The sequence below is a fragment of the Chanodichthys erythropterus genome, chromosome 7 (assembly GCF_024489055.1).
Source record: "Chanodichthys erythropterus isolate Z2021 chromosome 7, ASM2448905v1, whole genome shotgun sequence".
Taxonomy (NCBI): Eukaryota; Metazoa; Chordata; class Actinopteri; order Cypriniformes; family Xenocyprididae; genus Chanodichthys; species Chanodichthys erythropterus.
The window spans coordinates 35,467,570-35,486,700 of record NC_090227.1 but is presented as its reverse complement, the minus strand read 5'-3'; the positions used below and the strand labels follow the sequence as shown (position 1 = coordinate 35,486,700).

Sequence of the window (19,131 nt, the reverse complement as noted above, 5' to 3'; positions counted from 1 at the left end):
ATTGTGATTTTTTGAAGTATTGTATCTGAAAAATAATGTTTAATTGCACCGGAATTACATTTAGCCATATCAAGCTAAATTTATACATTTTAAAACAGATTGGAGTATAATTATGGCTTCAAAAACTTGTTAATTTCACAAATAATTTTGAAGTTAGAGGCTGGAATACGGATAAACATAATATTAAGTGATTTTCTTGTTTAATTTAAAGATGAGATATTTACTTATTGGATATTTATAGATAAAGGGCTTTTGTTTATGTAATATATTTTTTTTATAAAGCGAACAGATCGAGCTGGTAACAGAACAACCTTAAGGACTTTTAAATACTTTCTGCCAGGTAAAAAAAAAAAAAAAACACTATATACTAGCTATATATAATATACTAGACTATATCCTAGCTTTTATTTACGTATATCCTCGTGATAAAAGAAAAAGACAAACACAAACTAGGCCTACTGAATTTTTGCATTAGCACAATATTCCTCAAAAAGTCATTACATGAGGGACACACATTGCTCTGTTTTGTAGGATATCTCTACATCATATAATCTATCTTAAAATAGGTCTGCTCACATTACAACCATTTTATTTTATTTTAATTATTTTTACTATACAGGCTTATTACAACTTTTTATATAAAAAAAAAACTAATTTTTTAATTATTATTAATATTTTTTTCTTTTCTATTATTTACTTTAATTTACCCAAAGTGGTTAATGTCTAGTTTTACTGCTGTTTTATTAGTACAGTAGCCTAATTCATTCCCTTCTTACTTTAAGGTTTAGGACAAAATGGGGTTGTAATGAGGTTCAGACGTGTCTTTCCGCACGTCTCGTTTCTCGTAAACCATGTGTGATCCTCCAAGTAGTGTGGACAGTAGCCCCCTGTAGTCACATGACCTTGACGGGACGTAATATCAACCATGAACACAACCATGTGTGAACAACACCTTCCTTCCGCCTTTTGACTGGAAATAAAAAGCAGCTAAAACGCAAACTTTAAGCACTCGACTTACTGTTCATAAGCGTCATGTAGAGCAAACTCCAGAAGTAATGCACATCAATAATCAAAAATACTATGAAACTAGTGGGAGACTGTCTTGCACTTAGGTTGGTAGTTCGTGGTGGACAGAAGCAAATTGGTGTTAGTTGTCCGTTTGTATTGTGCAAGAACCTAAAACCTGAATGTGAATCATCAACACGGAAACAAAAAGAAAATACATTTGCTCAAAAATCTGAAAAATGTCCATCTAATAATGACATAAGACAAGAAAATATCTTGAAAATGAGTTTTATAGTTTTCAAGTACTTAAAACAGTTAAATAAAAACAAGTCCCAGAATATACAGAGTGAACAGTATGCCCCCAGATTATGTATACATCCTACATTGTTACTGTCATGATGCTTTTAAGAGTCAGTTTGTAAGCTTGAGACCTTAGGAGTTTTGTGATCATTAGGATAAAAAGCTCCTTTAAGCCCACAGATGGCAGACTTTTGACACTACAGAATGTAAAGTATATAATGAAAGAAAAGATAGAAAAACAAAAAGGTACAAATAAAAATAGCCTAATATGGCAGCTGCCTACTTAGGGTCAACAATGGAAACACAAACAACAGCTTTGAATACCTTAGCATATTTTTTTTGTCCATTTTTATCATTTTTTTCGGCAGAGCACAAAATGCACACAAAGCCACAAAGTCAATTAGATGTACTGAATACCACAATGAGCATGATTCAGGAAAACAGATTCTTGATTAATGACGTTTCAGTACAACTTATGTCTTGCGGACTTTAATCCGTAGGCACATTTCTCTACGGACTTCCAAGGTCACACAAAAAGGGTCTGACGTTCACAGAATAATTATTCAATAGTCCAATATCTTTATGGACCAGCACCAGGCCACCACAATGAGCACCATGGCCTTCCATGGCCAAAAAATCTGACACATGATAAAAAGGATTTTGATACAAAAAAAGCGGACAGATCTGTATAAATTTGAGCTCCTCCGCACACTGTTTGCTCAATGATTCCCTTTAGCCAGATCAAGCTGAGGAGAGAGACAGACATGTGATTCTTGTGCATGGGAACACTGCTGTTGAAACACCAAGTGTCAACCTTCTGAGGTGAAACCATGCATACGTTTCCCAAGTGGACTAACATCTTGCAAACAAAGCAGAGAGTGTTTATGGAATAAAACAGTGAAGCTGGACAGAATGCTAACAAACATCTGCACGTTAGGATAGAATTCATACATAACCTGTACACTTTCTACAATATTTATAATCATTGTGAGGAAACAACAAAGAAGTGCCATCACTAAAATGTAAAGAAAGATATTTTGCCATGATTTAATTGTACATTTGCATTTTCTATTTAAATTACATATGTTCAAAATGAACATGATTGAGACAATGGAATATTTACACAGCTTATGCATTGAGTCTGAGGGACTGATCTTCTCGTCGTCTGGAGGAAATGTCAATGTCTATGGAATCTTTGCCCACGATGAGACGCAGACGTTTTGCTGGTGGGAGCGGGATGAAATCATCCTCGTTATCAAAGTAGTCCTCTTCCTCGTCCTCGGAGGACAGCGACTCCACTTCCATGTTCTGACCTACCTGAGTGGCCGCCTTGTGATCCAGAACATCCCCCCCTTCTCGCTTCACGATGCCCAAGGTGACGTCCTCCGGGTAAGCGCGATGCAACCCGGTGCCGTCTTCCTCCCGCTTCAGTTGGATCTTGAGCTTGGTGGAGCTGCTGTGGGAGCTGTGGCTGAAGCCGTTGTTCAGTTTGGCCACGTACGAGCCGCTCCGGTCCTTCTCGTGCTCTTTGCTGAACTTGATGCTGATTTTGGAGGAGCTCGAAGAGTTGCTCTCTCTGGGCTCGTTCTTACTGCTGCTGCTGTCTCGACGCCGACGTAGTGTTATCTTGGGGATGCCTGAGTTGTTCTGCAGAATCAGCTGAGCGTCGTAACGCGTGATCTGCCGCTTCTTCTTGCCCTTGCCTCGGCGGAGAGCCTTGCTGCTTTTAGCCGAGCCGTTGTAGTGCTGGTGGCGGTCCGGCAGGCCGAGCACTACCTTCCCACAGTCCGCTACATCTGCGGCCCGAACCGCGTGCCGCAGGTCGGGCAAGCCCTCCTGGAGGAAGGACTCGCCGTAGGAGCCGGTGTCTTCCTGTTTTACCGTCCTCCTGCGTCTGGGACACGTCCCTTTCTTAGGACAGCTGGTCTCCAAACTAGGGGTGTTCATCTGGTGCCCATGTGTCACAGGGATGAGCTCTCCAGGCTCCGACTTGAAGACCACGCCCGGGCTAGACGGCTGACTTGATGCCTGCGTGCCGTCAGACCCCTCAGCACTGAGAGAGGTCCTCGTGGACCTACGAGTTCTGTAAGGGCAAAGTATGCTGTCCTTGCACAGAGAAGCACCCTTCGAAGAGCTCTGATTGTTTTCCGATTGGCGCGCTACACTGCCTTTGCCTCCAGAGCTGCGTCTGTCCGCGTCTCGTCTGGAGGGCTCCTTGAGATTCCCACTAGCGTTCACTCGACTAGAGGCTTTTGTCCATACGCCTCGACACCGTCGTCTTCCTTTAGGCATAGGCTGTGTGGGCTTTGACTTGAGTCTCTTTGGTAAACTATTCGTTTGACTTCGTTTCGAGGATGAGGTAGAAGAAGGAGTGCTTGACAGAGTTTGCCTTGTTACAGCCTTTGCTTCTCCGTGCTTTTTGACACAGGACTGCGAAGTCCTCTTACGTAATGCTGGAGGAACATGAAAGGAGGAGAAGAGAACTGATGAGTTGAGCTGTAACAGCATTTTTAGTATCAAAGGTGTAGTATTACAGGTCACTCACATGTTTGTACAGTGGTTGGTTCCTGAGAGTCTGCCTCTGCATTGGAGCTGACAGACTGGCTGTCAGAGTTCCTGCAACTTTCCCCCAGCTTCTTTAGTCTGTTCAGACGCTTGTCTGTCTCTCTGAGGCCGTACTTGCTATTGATCACCGGAGTCTCCACAGGCAACCCTGCTTTCGACTTAAAAGCTCCAGTGCCGCGCCTGAAGGAAAAATCTTATTATTATTAAACGTTATTATTAAACATTTAATAAATAGATATTCTGAGCAAACATACATAAAAAAAAAGGAAAATATAAAATATTAATTTTATTGTTGCAACCTAAATAAGCATCTTTAATATTATTTATATATTTGAAGCAAAAATATATTAAATGTTGAGATTAGTTTATAATCAAATATAAAATAAGCAAGAGTTTAATGTTTATACACTACATTTAAAGGGTTAGTTCACCCAAAAATGAAAACTATCCCATGATTTACTTATCCTCAAGTCATCCTAGGTGTATATGACTATCTTCTTTCAGGCGAACACAATTGGAGATATATTTAAAAATATCCTGGCTCTTCCAAGCTTTATAATGGTAGTGAATGGAGGGCCAGATTTTGAAATCCCCAAAAATGCATCCATCCATCATACAGATAATCCATACGGCTCCAGGGGATTAATAATGACCTTCTGAAGTGAAGCGATGGGCTTTTGTAAGAAAAATATCCATATTTTAAACTTTATGAACAAAAATAACTAGCTTCTTCTAGCATACTGCGCAAGTCGACTTGTGCTAAATGAGTAAACCCCTGACGTGATGCAAGACATAGGATGTAGGCATAGGCTTAGATGCCTCTCGTGGTTTAAAGGTGCCATCGAACGTTTTTTTACAAGATGTAATATAAGTCTAAGGTGTCCCCTGAATGTGTCTGAAGTTTCAGCTCAAAATACCCCATAGATTTTTTTAAAATTATTTTTTTAACTGCCTATTTTGGGGCATAATTAGAAATGCGGCGATTCAGGGCTGCGGCCCCTTTAAATGCTCGTGCTCTCCGCCCCCCAAGAGCTCTCGACTCTATCAGTGCATAAACAAAGTTCACACAGCTAATATAACCCTCAAAATGGATCTTTACAAAGTGTTCGTCATGCAGCATGTCTAATCGCGTAAGTATGGTATTTATTTGGATATTTACATTTGATTCTGAATGAGTTTGATGGTGCTCCATAGCTAAAGCTAACATTACACACTGTTGGAGAGATTTATAAAGAATGAAGTTGTGTTTATGAATTATACAGACTGCAAATGTTTAATAATGAAAATAGTGACGGCTCTTGTCTCCGCGAATACAGTAAAAAACGATGGTAACTTTAACCACATTTAACAGTACATTAGCAACATACAAACGAAACATTTAGAAAGACAATTTACAAATATCACTAAAAATATCATGATATCATGGATCATGTCAGTTATTATCGCTCCATCTGCCATTTTTCGCTATTGTTCTTGCTTGCTTACCTAGTCTGATGATTCGGCTGTGCACATCCAGACGTTAATACTGGCTGCCCTTGTGTAATGCCTTTCATATTGTTGGGAACATGAGCTGGCATATGTAAATATTGGGGGCGTACATATTAATGAGCCTGTTATGTAACAGTCGGTGTTATGTTGAGATTTGGCTGTTCTTTGGAGGTCTTTTAAACAAATGAGATTTATATAAGAAGGAGGAAACAATGGAGTTTGAGACTCACTGTATGTCATTTCCATGTACTGAACTCGTTATTCAAATATGCCGAGGTAAATTCAATTTTCAATTCGATGGCACTTTTAAACAAATAGGGCTATGCAACAAACTCAAGCTCCTCTTCTCTTATATCGAAATTTCCTTTAAAATTTTGTTTTAGACTTCTAATTTGTGACCGGGGTTTGTTTTGCTCTATCCACTGTGCCGATGCGTATGGCTGTCTGTTATTATAGTTAATAAATGTTTAAATATGGGTATTTTTCTCATAAAAACCCACCGCTTCACTTCAGAAGGCCTTTATTAACCCCCTGAAGCCGTATGGATTATTTTTATGATGGATGGACACATTTTTTGGGGTTTCAAAATCTGGCCCTCCATTCGCTACCATTTTAAAGCTTGAAAGAGTCAGGACATTTTTAAAAATATCTCCGATTGTGTTAGTCTGAAAGAAGATATACACCTAGGATGGCTTGAGAGTGAGTAAATCATGGGATCATTTTAATTTTTGGGTGAACTAACCCTTTAATATTAGTATGTGTAAATTTAAATTGATATTAATTTTTAATTCCATTAAACAAAATTAATATTTAATAATATTTAAGTATTTGGAAAGAATATGTATCAACAAATAGCAAAATATTTTTTTCATTACATATTGAACAGATAATATTTAAATATTATAGTTGATATTTCAATATTTTAAACAAATAGACATATTACATACAAGCTTTTAAAGTTTAAATAGTAACATTTAATATCAAAAATATGATATTCATATTTAATAAAAACTTGTCAAATGCCAAAATTCTAATATTGCCAAAAACAATTTAAAATGGATATTAATATTTAATTTAAATTAATAAACACTTAAAATTTAAATATTTGGAGAAAGTACAGAATGTTTAAACTACTGAACTAAGCATTATTTCAACAGAACTGTAAAAACAGTGTAAACTAACAGTTTAAAAAAATAGTTTAAAATACAACAAAATGCTGTTATAGTCATTCATTCCTATCTACTGCTCTAAAAGAAATGTGAGAAACTACAGGCATGCAGCACATGATACCTTTCACAAGTATAGCATTCACAGAATTCATTGTTTTCTCCAAAGAATCCATCTCCATAGTAACAGGAGATCTCTTCCCCCGGTTCAATGTCCCGCAGAACCTTTACACAGGCGGTATCTCGGCCTGTTGACACAAACTGCAACAAACACCACACATCAGCAAAATTTAATTTCCCGTTTATCGTTTAATCTACAAGTTAAGTCTTCATTTTTGAGTCCAGACACAAACTGCAACAAACATCGCACATCAGCTAAATTTAATTTTTCCATTTATCGTTAATCTTCAAGTTAGTCTTCATTTTTTAGTCCAGCCTCATATGTGCTTACCTTGCAGTTTGGCCGGCAATCTGTAAAAACAATTAAAAAAAAACACCTTAAATTTCCTATAAAATGTCACCAAGATAATTGTATAATTTATTGATCATGTGTGACTGTTCAAAACCTAGAAGAGAAATACCGTGGTTAATGAAAGCCGCAGGTCCCAGCCAGAGTTGCGCGCAGTTTTTGCGTGTAGAGTACATGACACTGAAATCATTCTCTCCATGTCGAAGCAGCATCCTCTCTTCACTTGGAGACAACTCAGCAATGCAGCCCACAAGATGTTCGATTTTATCATTCCTTTTCCTGTAACGTGCACAGTATGAATACAGTCAAACCAAAGATTATTCGGATTATACTAGTGGGTGCAGGACACTATAGTTCATTTATGTAAGTGAGGATAGCAAAATAAAGTAAACTGTGACATATTATACACAACAATTCTTCATACAGTGGACTACCAGTAAAATTGATAAAAATTTTGAACCAAAAATTATTCAGACTTGACCTGACCATGTTTTGCTTAAGTGTTGTCTGACATAAATAAGATTATTTTTTTCTGACAGTTTAACTCTGAGATCTTGTCATATTTTATCAAATTTTTTTTAAACTATGGTGAATAAACTGTATTAATGAATGAAATGTTCAGGGTTTCTGAATAAATTTTGGTTTGACTGTATATGATGAAAACTAGCAGCAAATTAAATTGATGATTTGATTATATAAAAATGTTAACTTACCAATCTTTTGTTGCTACAATTTTGGCTCCGTTTTGCTCAGAGGAGTAGCGATTGCAAGGAAGAATCTCAAAGCCACTGTCTGAAGCAAACATGCGCAGGTAAACAAACACCTGGTTGGATATGAGAGAGAATTTTTTTTTTGTAAATATTTCATAAATATTTTGAGCGAATATGTATAAACAGAGTACAATAAAAATGTATTCAATTATGAAATATTAATACTAATATTTGCACGGCATAAATATTAATATTAAATAACCAAGCTTTTAATTTTATTTATTTTGAATCCCATTAAATAAACATTTAAAGTTGAATAAAGTAAAGACATAAAAAAATAATAATAATAAAAAAAATTATATATATATATATATATATATATATATATATATATATATATATATATATATATATATATATATATATATGCATGCCTTTATATATTTATTATTACTATGTAAAACAATAAAAATATTTAATATTATTAAATAAACTATTTACACACACACACACACATATATATATATATATATATATAATATATATATATATATATATATATATATATATATATATATATATATATATATATATATATATATATATATGTGTGTGTGTGTGTGTGTAAATAGTTTATTTAATAATATTATTATTAAATAAACTATTTATATAAACTGTTTATTTAAAAATATTTAATATTAAATAAACTATTTACACACACACACACATATATATATATAATATAATATAATATAATATAATATAATATAATATATATATATATATATATATATATATATATATATATATATATATATATATATATATATATATATATTTGTGTGTGTGTGTAAATAGTTTATTTAATAATATTAAATATTTTTATTGTTTTACATAGTAATAATAAATATATATTAAGGCATATATATATATATTTTTTTTTTTATGTCTTTACTTTATTCAATTTTAAATGTTTATTTAATGGGATTAAAAATTAATACAAATGTAAATTTTATATATATTACACACACCCACATATATATATATATATATATATAAAAATATACATATATGTGTGTATATAGTTTATTTAATATTTAATAATATTAAATATTTTTATTGTTTATACATAGTGATACATACAATATTAAGACACATATATATATATACATATATATGTTTTTTTATATATATATATATATATATATATATATATATATATATATATATATATATATATATATATATATATGTATATATATATATATAGTTTTTTATATATATATATATATATAGTATATATTTAATATTGTATGTATCACTATGTAAAACAATAAAAATATTTAATATTATTAAATATTAAATAAACTATATACACACATATATGTATATTTTTATATATATATATGTGGGTGTGTGTAATATATATAAAATTTACATTTGTATTAATTTTTAATCCCATTAAATAAACATTTAAAATTGAATAAAGTAAAGACATAAAAAAATATATATATATATATATATATATGCCTTAATATATATTTATTATTACTATGTAAAACAATAAAAATATTTAATATTATTAAATAAACTATTTACACACACACACAAATATATATATATATATATATATATATATATATATATATATATATATATATATATTATATTATATTATATATATATGTGTGTGTGTGTGTAAATAGTTTATTTAATATTAAATATTTTTAAATAAACAGTTTATATAAATAGTTTATTTAATAATAATATTATTAAATAAACTATTTACACACACACATATATATATATATATATATATATATATATAAATAAAACATATATATGTATATATATATATGTGTCTTAATATTGTATTATTACTATGTATAAACAATAAAAATATTTAATATTATTATCATCATTAAATATTGAGTAAACTATATTAATATTAAAATATTACATTTAATATTGATTAAAATGTTTAAAACAAACATATATTATTTAAAATGTGTGTGTGTGGGTTTTAATATTATTATTAATATAAATAAATCATTTAAATTGCCTATACATATTTATATATATACCTGCCATTACATGAGAGGAAAAACAATATTGGTAAACGATAATTAACGTAGTATAAATCATGAATTGAGATCTTTCCAAATGTATGATTTACATGTGCTTTGAACAGCTTCTCCTGGGACTTGGTCTTGTTGAGGAAGTGATGTCTCGTCCAGTCACCAGAGGTCAGAGCCTGAAAAGCTTTCTCCAGGTTGTCGTGCTTCTTAAAAAGCTCGATGACCTCCCTCAGCTCCCCTTGCCGACCTTTGATTGGCCGAAACCTAAAAAGGAGCATCACATCAGCATGAAAGACAAGCTTCATGGCTGCAGACCCTAAGGCTTTGAAGCTAGAAACACAAACCTGGTGTTCATCTTGTGGGTCTGGAAGCCAAGATAAGGATCCAGGATCAAACTAGTGCTCAGATCATCATATTCACACAGCTCCTTGGCTGTCATCCCCGATGAGGGGACATGGCGCCTTTCTGCCTCCGGGGGCGCCCCACCACAACCTGTTAGAAGATATAGCATTAATAACAGAACTGAGATGATGATGCATTAGTAGTTAAACAAGCTGGAAAAATCAAGGAATCTGCGTGACATCCTGCAAGGAACTTACGTCGACTGCATCTTCTGCCACTCGGGGAGCCTTTGCTTTGACGAAGATGGGCTCTCTGTGTGTTTTGCAGCCTGGACTTGCTTACGGGCTGATTACTGGAGAACTTGCTGCCATGTCTCCTGCCATTCAGCACCATGTTCTTGGATTCTCCCATCTACTTCATACCAGCTGGAGGTCTGGAGAAGGCGCATTGAGCTTCTGTGTGCTTGTGAGAAACCATTCAACAAGGAGACAGCAGAAACAACTGGGCTGAAGCCTGGTCGGTTGTCTTATCTGCCAGGGCACTCCAAATCAAACTTAACTCTTTCTTCAGATGTTCACCTAGATAAAACAACAAATCATTAATATAATTTGCTTATCAACATTTTTTTTTTTTAATGATTATAATGTAAATAGTATTGATTATAATGTAAACAGTAGCGGTTGATTTCATGATCAGCATGCAGTTTATTTAAAAAGACTGAAGTGTTTGAGATTATTTTTCAAATATTCTTAAGTATAGAGCGCCACCCCCTGGCTGCAGTTGGAAATAACAAAAGCTGCCTTCAGTTAAACTACAAACCTAGAATTCACAATTGCGATTGTCTTGAAAATAATGTCTCATCGACCAATAGTTCATAAAATTAATCATTCGCATATAATTTGCTAGATAACTTACATCAGTATACTTCTGTACTCCTGCTAAAACACTCCCATGTAAGCGTCGGTGAATTTAAATCCCAGCACAAAACAAATTAACGCGCCGATTGAAGTTTAAGCCCCCAAATACTGCTATATTGACTCGAAACGCAAGGTTTAGGTAATATAATGACTTTAAAGTGTTAATTCGCTCTATGTGCGGATAAAATCCGTACTTTAGCAGTGAACGTAAACATTCGATGAATGCTAACTAGCTTAGCATCGAGCTAACCAAACAATGAGACTTGCCAAACCGGTAGCGCAAAGGTATCTAAAACAGAGTTCCTGGCGGATATTACAGTAATGTAATAATCCATATACAAGCATGATAGCGCCTCGTAAGTTTTATTTCTGTGAATGTTTTTAAAGATACTGACATTAACAGATAATAATAGGAGTATCACACCGGGCCTAATGTGCAGCTAACTGCGAGTCTGCTAGGCGACACCCGGAAAAGCCCTGAGCAGGAGTGATCTCGGTTACCATATTCACGCAGCACTGTAAATACTCACTTCTTTCTCTTCCGCGTCAGAGCTTGTCCATCACTAAAGTCCAATGCAATCCAAAAATGACATATTGCCGAAAGATTGTCCGAAAATATTACATTAAAATTCAAGATGGCGGCCGTTTCCAGATCAACAGAGACGACAGGACAACCGAGCCGCCTCAGAAAGAAATAGACCCAAAATGTTTGAATTAACGGCCCTACTTTGACGCTCACTGCTTCTTTCTACCCCCTAAACTGTCTGTATAATACCGTCGCACAAAGAAAAGGTGGCTAGATGTTGATCAAGAGCTATAAACGCCTCGACAAACTCAGATGTATACAAAGACAGCGTTGTTGTTGTACCCCTTTAAATGTGCACTTGCGGCTCGATCAGTGCGCTTGTGTTTCCGTAGAGCAGCAACAGCATCCCACCGCACCATAGCCTCTCACAAATTCGCACTTTTCTGCTCTAACTTTTCTTCTATCAACCTCTAGAATTAGTAATTTGTGCAGTTATATGCAATAGTGAAAAATAAAGTATTCTAGTGCACATAGGCAAAGGAAATGATAACCTTGGAATTGTTATAATCATTAGTGTCTCTCGTTGTGTTTTGTATTGTAAACTTTTCTGAAAATATGTAAACATTACATATATATTTTATAGTTCACTTCTGTTATCTTTGTTTTATGCAGATACACTACTTTTTAGTAGCATAAAGAAAATATAGCATATTTTGTGCTAAAAGTCTTTGTTGCATATCATGACAATTTGAGTTGGACACCTTATCTTTATTGACTGAAATATGAACACTAAAGAACGATAAAGAAAACCAGACAAAATAATAAATATACATAAAAAATAAAACATTGCAAAAATGCATAGTAGGCCTATGAACATTGGTAATAATAACTTAAGAAAAGTGTTAAGCCAGGTTACACAGAAAACAGACTATTTGGATCAGATTCCTTAAAAAATCCTATAAAGTTGTTCAAGATTTCCTTCAACTCTGTTTTCCAGATTCCAAAAGTGGGCTTTCTGCAGTTTTTCAGTGTTGAGCAACTATACGTTTTGCTTGTAATAACCAGAAGATCAACATTTTCAAATTACAGGAAAATACTGAGTATGCAAAATTTTGATCTTTTAATAACACAAATTTCAGCCAGAGTCAGATTAATATATGAAAAAGAGAAAAATAATAATAAAATTAGTGGTGGATGTATCTAAAAAAGACACCAGCAATGTTTAATTCGTAAACTAAACACTAATAAAACGCATGATCCGGATCACAAAACTGGTCTAAATGATTTCTTTCATGAAACAAATTGAAAAGTAATTGTAGTCAGAAATGTCATCAAATAAAACTTGGTTATATGTAAAAAGTAATGCGCTCTATCTATCAATAAAATTGTAGCAACAGATTACAAGCAATATTATGAATTAAATTCAACATAATAAGAATTGAGTTAGAATTAATCAAATTAATTCCTTAAAAGTCAAACATTTAAAATGTAAAACTGACATGACAAACTGACATAAAAAGCAAAGAGTCAAACTGCCCAACTAAATGAAACACTGATCACAATATTAGTGACCAATATTTTCAATAAAATCAACATCTAAACCTCTGTTAATTCTTATGTTTCTCTTTCCTTCAGTGATTCTGCTTTTCAATGCTGGCAATACAAAATACAGAGTTCTTAATGCATCTTTGATGTCTGTCTGTTATTCAGATATTTTTATTTAAATTATACTTAAATTTTACTTGTTTTAAATGGTAGACATTTAAGGAATTAATTTTGATTAATTCTAACTCAATTCTATTTGTTGAATTTAATTAATAATATTGCTTGTAATCTGTTGCCAAAATTTTATGCAGATATAGCGTATTTGCAGTGTATAACCCTTAACCCTTCAATAAATAGAATTTTATTAAAACTTACGAGAACAAAAAAGGTTCTAAATGTGTGATTTGAGGCATGGCTGAACACATGAAATTATAATAAATCATACAATGTGGAAAAACATTAAACGGGTAGAGTATAATTCAGGATAATTGGGATATTTTTAAAGTCACTGTCAAAATGTGTCATAATTTACCTGAATTCATCAGTTATTCACTGAATTGCCTACGTGGCTTTATTAAAATGTCTTGTTTTTTTGTTTGTTTTTTGTATTAAACTTCAAACAAACAATGTACAGTCAGAACTATATAATATAAAATACATATAAAAACATACAGGCTAATCATTATGAACTAAATATATTAAAGGACTCAGATATAAACACAATTTTAATTACTGTCTTATTATGTGAATGTAAAATAGTCTTGATATACATTTGAATTTCCTTATTAGAATGTCTCGAGCACGCCGATACAACGGAATGACGTAAAAGATCAGCTGAAACGGCTTTTTAAAAAGAGTTCGAAGAATCTGTTCGAAAGAACCGATTCATCTGAAACGGCTTTTTAAAAGAGTTCGAAGAATCTGTTCGAAAGAACCGATTCAACTGAAACGGCTTTTTAAAAGAGTTCGAAGAATCTGTTCTAAAGAACTGATTCAGCTGAAACGGCATTTTAAAAGAGTTCGACGAATCTGTTCGAAAGAACCGATTCGCCGAAATGAGTCGGAAATTCTATATGATGTATCATGACGCTGCCAGATGATACACGGTGTAAATATGTTTCTGGTATGATTTTTTATTAATAATATCGAGATATTTGTTAAGTAAAAAAGTAGCGATGTAGAAATGTGACAAAACGATACCGCTGTCGCTAGATGCGGAACTCCTGACAGCAGAAGTCGAAAAGCATGTTAAGCCTGTCCTTAAATCAGTTCTTTCGATCCGAATCCTGTTTTAACTGTATTGAGAGAACATCCACAGAGCTGTTCCCGGATCAGCCATAAACACCCAGGCTGCAGCACGCACACTGATGATGTCACTCGCCGAGAACAACAACAGTCTCTCACAGGGATTCTCAGCACAGCTTAGCTTCTTAGTTTGCTCTAAAGTGCTGACTAATTCTTACTAATTAAAGCGTTCTTTTTGAGCTAAGAGCTCAGTCAGACTCACACGATAGTTTGAGTCCAATTGTTTTATTGAGCGAACTTATAGAAGATATTTTACAGCTATTGCTAACATATGTCAGGCCGCAGTGACAGGCTAACGACGCGCTACTAGCGCTCTTTAAAACTATTTTATATAGCTTGGTTTAAAAATAATAAATTACACGCCTTAATTCTTCCAAAAACAGCAATGTGCTAAGTTGTCTTTGCGATAAATATAATCTTTACATCTCAGGAATCTGCTAGTATGTTAAAGGTAAGATATCATTAGCTTAAGTGTTTACTAATTTAATTTAAAATATATACATTGTTTGCAGACGTTAAAATGTTTTAATATTGCATATGTTTTATGTATTTTCTGTTGATATGCACATTAAAAATGACACTGAACAAAACGCTTTTATTAAATTGCTTGTTCCGGTTCACAAAACCGGTGTGAACGATGAATAGATAAGAATGGATATTTGGATATAAATTGCAGACAATGTTTTATGCATTTACTGTTGAGATGCACATTATATATGACATTTTGTTTCCTGTAAGGTGCAGTCAAACATCTCTCAGTGAGAGAGCGAGACAAAGGATGATCTTGAAGATTTAACCAAGCACTGACCATCATGCCTCAACGGAAGAGAGCCCTTGTTCCCATTAATACAAGGAGAAGGGTTAAAGGTGATGAAGATTACTTCCCTTTCAACTCCCTCCCGGTGGAATGTCAGCTCCATGTGCTCTCGTTCCTGAGTGAGGTGGACAAATGCAACGCTGCCCTTGTGTGTGCAAGCTGGAGTTGCTTAGTGCGCTCCGGAAAGCTCTGGAGAGTCGCAGACTATTCTCGCCGTGGGGTGTTTCATCTGGGCCAGGAGGGTCTGCTCGTTTCCAACAGAGAGTTTGAGCGCTGGAAAGCTTGGGTTAACCATTACACCCATCATCTTATATCCCGTGGGGCTAGCTTGCTCACCCTGAAGGCCAGTTTTGATCTAGGGGACCCATGCAATAAATGGGGAGAGCTCCTGTCACACCTTCTAGAGAACGTGCATTGCCGTGATCTCAGTCATTTAGATCTGAACTGGACATTTACGCTGCTGGAGCCCCTCGACCTTCGTGTTCACACCAGTTCTAGTTCTCACCAAGACAATATTACCAAGATGGACCAGGTTAATAACTTCCAGATTCTCCTGACCAGACTCGTCCACAGCTGTCCCAGGATAACCAAAATGCGGCTGCACTTCGACTGGTCTGAAACATCAGTTACGCTGATCACTCAGTTTCAGCACCTTCGTATCTTAGAACTGAAGTATTTTTGGGTATTCAAAGGGGTCAGCCCGAACACTTTACAGACACTGACGAAATCGCTCCCTAATCTGAAGTCCCTCACGCTCCATGTTCTTGTACCACTGCGAAATTTAGGCATCTCGTACACCCTCGAATCGCTTTCGCTCGAGTTCTTGGACGTGTCGCCCAGTCGCGGTCTGGTCTTCTCCTGCCTCAACCTTCCGGCGCTGCGAGAGCTGCGGGCGAAGAAGATCGTTCGGGGCATTACTCTGGACCGCCGGACTCGACTACGCATACAGAGCCGATGGCCCTGCTTGTATCAGGTCTTACGTGAAGGGACGCCCAAACTTCAGGCCCTTAACAATGAAAGACTCCTTCCCAACTGGAAAGAGCAAAGTTACAGAGAGCTGACGTCAATCCTCCAGCAGTCTTGCTATTGCCTTCAGCATTTAGACAGCTGGCTCTGGTGAAGTCGAGGCTTAAACAATCACAGGCCGCACATTAATGGCCTGAAGGGACACGGCCACATCCTGAAGAAAAACATTAGAAGGACCAAAAATATAATCGGATAACACAATTCCGATCCTCTCTAATGAAAATTATTTAACGCTGTAATTTAATTATACATCAGCCACCCCTTGCTAGGAAATAAGTGGATTAAATTTCAATATATGTCCATTTTCTTAACTTCACAATTATGCCTAAAAAGAGTTTTGACTTGTGCTATGAAGGTTTATGTTCCAGGCCGAAGTATGTGCATTTTTTAGGAGCTTATGTGAATTCAGGAAAATTGTTCTATTGTGCAAAAAGGAGGATAAAGCGGATTGCAGCAATGGAGTGTGGATCACTTTGACATGAACTCTTAATTCCTTAAAACATTTCATTCCTTGTGTGTTTCAGTAGGAATCATCAAAAATAGAGGGTTTATTCATGTGAATCTGTGTCCTGAACTAGATTTTACTGCAGTGTTTTCAGCAATCTGTGACCAAATGTACAGACATTCCTGATCATCTATATTTCAGACACCTTTTTCCTCTTTGGACAATTTAATTTTAATCTTACTTTCGTAACTGGAGTTTAAATAGATTAATTTTATTTTTGTTTGAGCCTTCGATTGAGTATTTTAAGGATTTTCACTTGAGTGAAAATATACGTATTATGTTGCATCCTCAAATTTGGGGCAAATTCCTTGCATATTACAATTAAAAGCAAAGTCTTGATGCTTTGTAAGAAGTAATGAGAGTACAACTTGAACTGCTAAGACATTCTTTACATGATGAAGCATCAGCTGACCAATGAATAGGCATGTGTTGATTGAGATCATATGTTCAGCATTCATGCTAAGCATTAACATGATGTGCCTTTAATGAAGATTTTCTTTGATTTTATGGATCGAAAATATTGCCTTTAGTATTAAAAACGAATAGAAAAGTCATATATGTCATGTGAATAGGAGTTCTGTTCCATTTTCTCATTGAAAACAACCAGTGGATGATATGCGATTGTGTGCATGTTTGTGCTCATCCACAGGATGGCTCCATACCCTTTTTTTCTAGCTGTTGTGTCTCTTTCTTGCCACCTCTAAAACAGCATTGGTGCATTGATAAATTAATTCTGTGTACTGGCTGGAACTCAAATAGCTACAATAAATTGATATGATTTTACTAAATAACATTTGTGCTGTTTTTTTTTGTTTGTTTTGTTTTGTTTTTAAATGCACTTAAAAACTTTGTGCTACATTAGTGGACAAATGGTTAACTGCAGCTTTCACTTACTTCCTGTTAATTTTATATAGATGTTTTTTGTATGATCATTTTAAATCATTGTTTAGGCAACTTAAGTCTGTTTAAAAGAGCCAGATATAAACAAAAATTATCCGACATTTTAAAGGACAAAATACTCTTTAGAATATTTGAATTTAAGATGAATATAAATAGATTTTTAAAAGTATATTAACACTCATGTACTGTTGCAGGTCAATTTTACCTGTTTTGATTTTTGAGTTTTCTGAAACATCAGTTAACTTATGTTTTTGTTTGTTTTTTTTTATTTTGTGACTTTTTCGCATTTAGGGTCATGAACATGCATGCAAAGTTTCAACACGCTGATGTACACACAAAATTTTGGTTACGTTCTTTCGTGATGTTCACGGGTCAATTTGACTCACATATTTTAATGTTCTAAGGAAACTGTACAGACTGGTGAAAATGGTGAGACTGGTGAAAAATCTATCTGAAATACTATCTAACCTACATTGTTTTTCTTGAAATTTTATGACATTTAGAGTCATGAACATGCAACTGATATGTTGTGAAATGTGCATACATAAATTTTATACATTCATACTGTTTGTGGGTCAATTTGACCCATAGACAGCCATTCAAAAGCAACTACAGACCCAAAATACAAAACACTTCTGTGTTGTAAGTCAGAACTCCTCAGCTCTAGTACTGAAGTGCCAGTATCTTACTGAGTTTTCAAAGTTTGTGAAAATATAAAGTTGTTTTACCTGTTAATTGTCTGTCCCACTTTTTGAGCATAGATATGAAAATGACTTTTCCAACTTAAATTGTTAAAAATCTTTTTAAAGGGAACACTTCACAGATTATTGTAGAAGTGAAAAAAGTAAAGTTTAAAAAAGTTATAGAAGTTTGTTTATGAAAATTTAAAATATATATTTTATATAAAATATATTTTACAAAACATGTTCAACTCTAAAACTTCAAGAAAATATCTGAAAAAGTTCTGTGCCCAATTTTAGGTTGATATCTTCAAAAAAAAAAAAACTTTCAGTAAGATCTTTTGTGTGTAGTACCAAACTTATCCAGACTTCACCGGTGACCATATAAGGACTCTTCGATTTCCATATGGTTTGAGTGATCTGAACCATATTTTTCTAAATATTTCTGAAGTAGACATCCTATTCAGAAGAAGTTTGTGCAGTAATGTTAATATTTGATTTGAACTTAGTCCCTAAAACACATATAAAAAACATACAGAAAGAATCAGAGCGTGTGTTATAGTTTGGCGCCACGTCACAAATGAAGAATCTATCGCTATTTATCTATTGCTCTGTCATTTCTTTTGAACATCAGTCACCAAATATGAAAACTAGAGTCTGAAAGCTTTCAAACTATATTGATTAAGATATTTATTCTTTGTAATGTGTGAAAAGTATTGATATTAAAAGTTAATTATTTGTACATGATTGTATGTTTTTTTGTTTTTTTTTTTAATATTGAGTGATT

General features: G+C 34.2%; 2 protein-coding genes across 3 annotated transcripts; one reads left to right on the top strand and one right to left on the bottom strand.

Moving 5' to 3' along the window:
* Window positions 1–1,341: 1,341 nt before the first annotated feature.
* kmt5b (lysine methyltransferase 5B) lies at window positions 1,342–10,543 on the bottom strand. The gene is given in 9 exon segments (XM_067389312.1): window positions 1,342–3,758; window positions 3,851–4,050; window positions 6,649–6,785; window positions 6,976–6,995; window positions 7,106–7,272; window positions 7,707–7,816; window positions 9,880–10,045; window positions 10,126–10,273; window positions 10,381–10,543. Coding segments are annotated over 9 exon segments (2,436 nt in total). The 3' UTR covers window positions 1,342–2,433.
* Window positions 10,544–14,178: 3,635 nt separating this feature from the next.
* On the top strand, window positions 14,179–17,978 carry si:dkey-12e7.1 (uncharacterized protein LOC557553 homolog). Of its 2 annotated transcripts, none has more exons than XM_067389311.1 (2): window positions 14,179–14,867; window positions 15,161–17,978. In XM_067389311.1, the coding sequence occupies exon 2, from the start codon at window positions 15,229–15,231 to the stop codon at window positions 16,351–16,353; it is 1,125 nt and encodes a 374-aa protein (XP_067245412.1). In that variant the 5' UTR covers window positions 14,179–14,867; window positions 15,161–15,228; the 3' UTR covers window positions 16,354–17,978. The 2 variants fall into 2 exon arrangements, with proteins under 2 accessions (XP_067245412.1, XP_067245411.1); XM_067389310.1 differs by having other exon boundaries at window positions 15,155–17,978.
* The last annotated feature ends 1,153 nt before the right edge of the window (window positions 17,979–19,131 follow it).

Coding starts and splice junctions, on each gene's coding strand:
- si:dkey-12e7.1 (XM_067389311.1), top strand. CDS start 15,229: ATGCCTCAACGGAAGAGAGCCCTTGTTCCCATTAATACAAGGAGAAGG.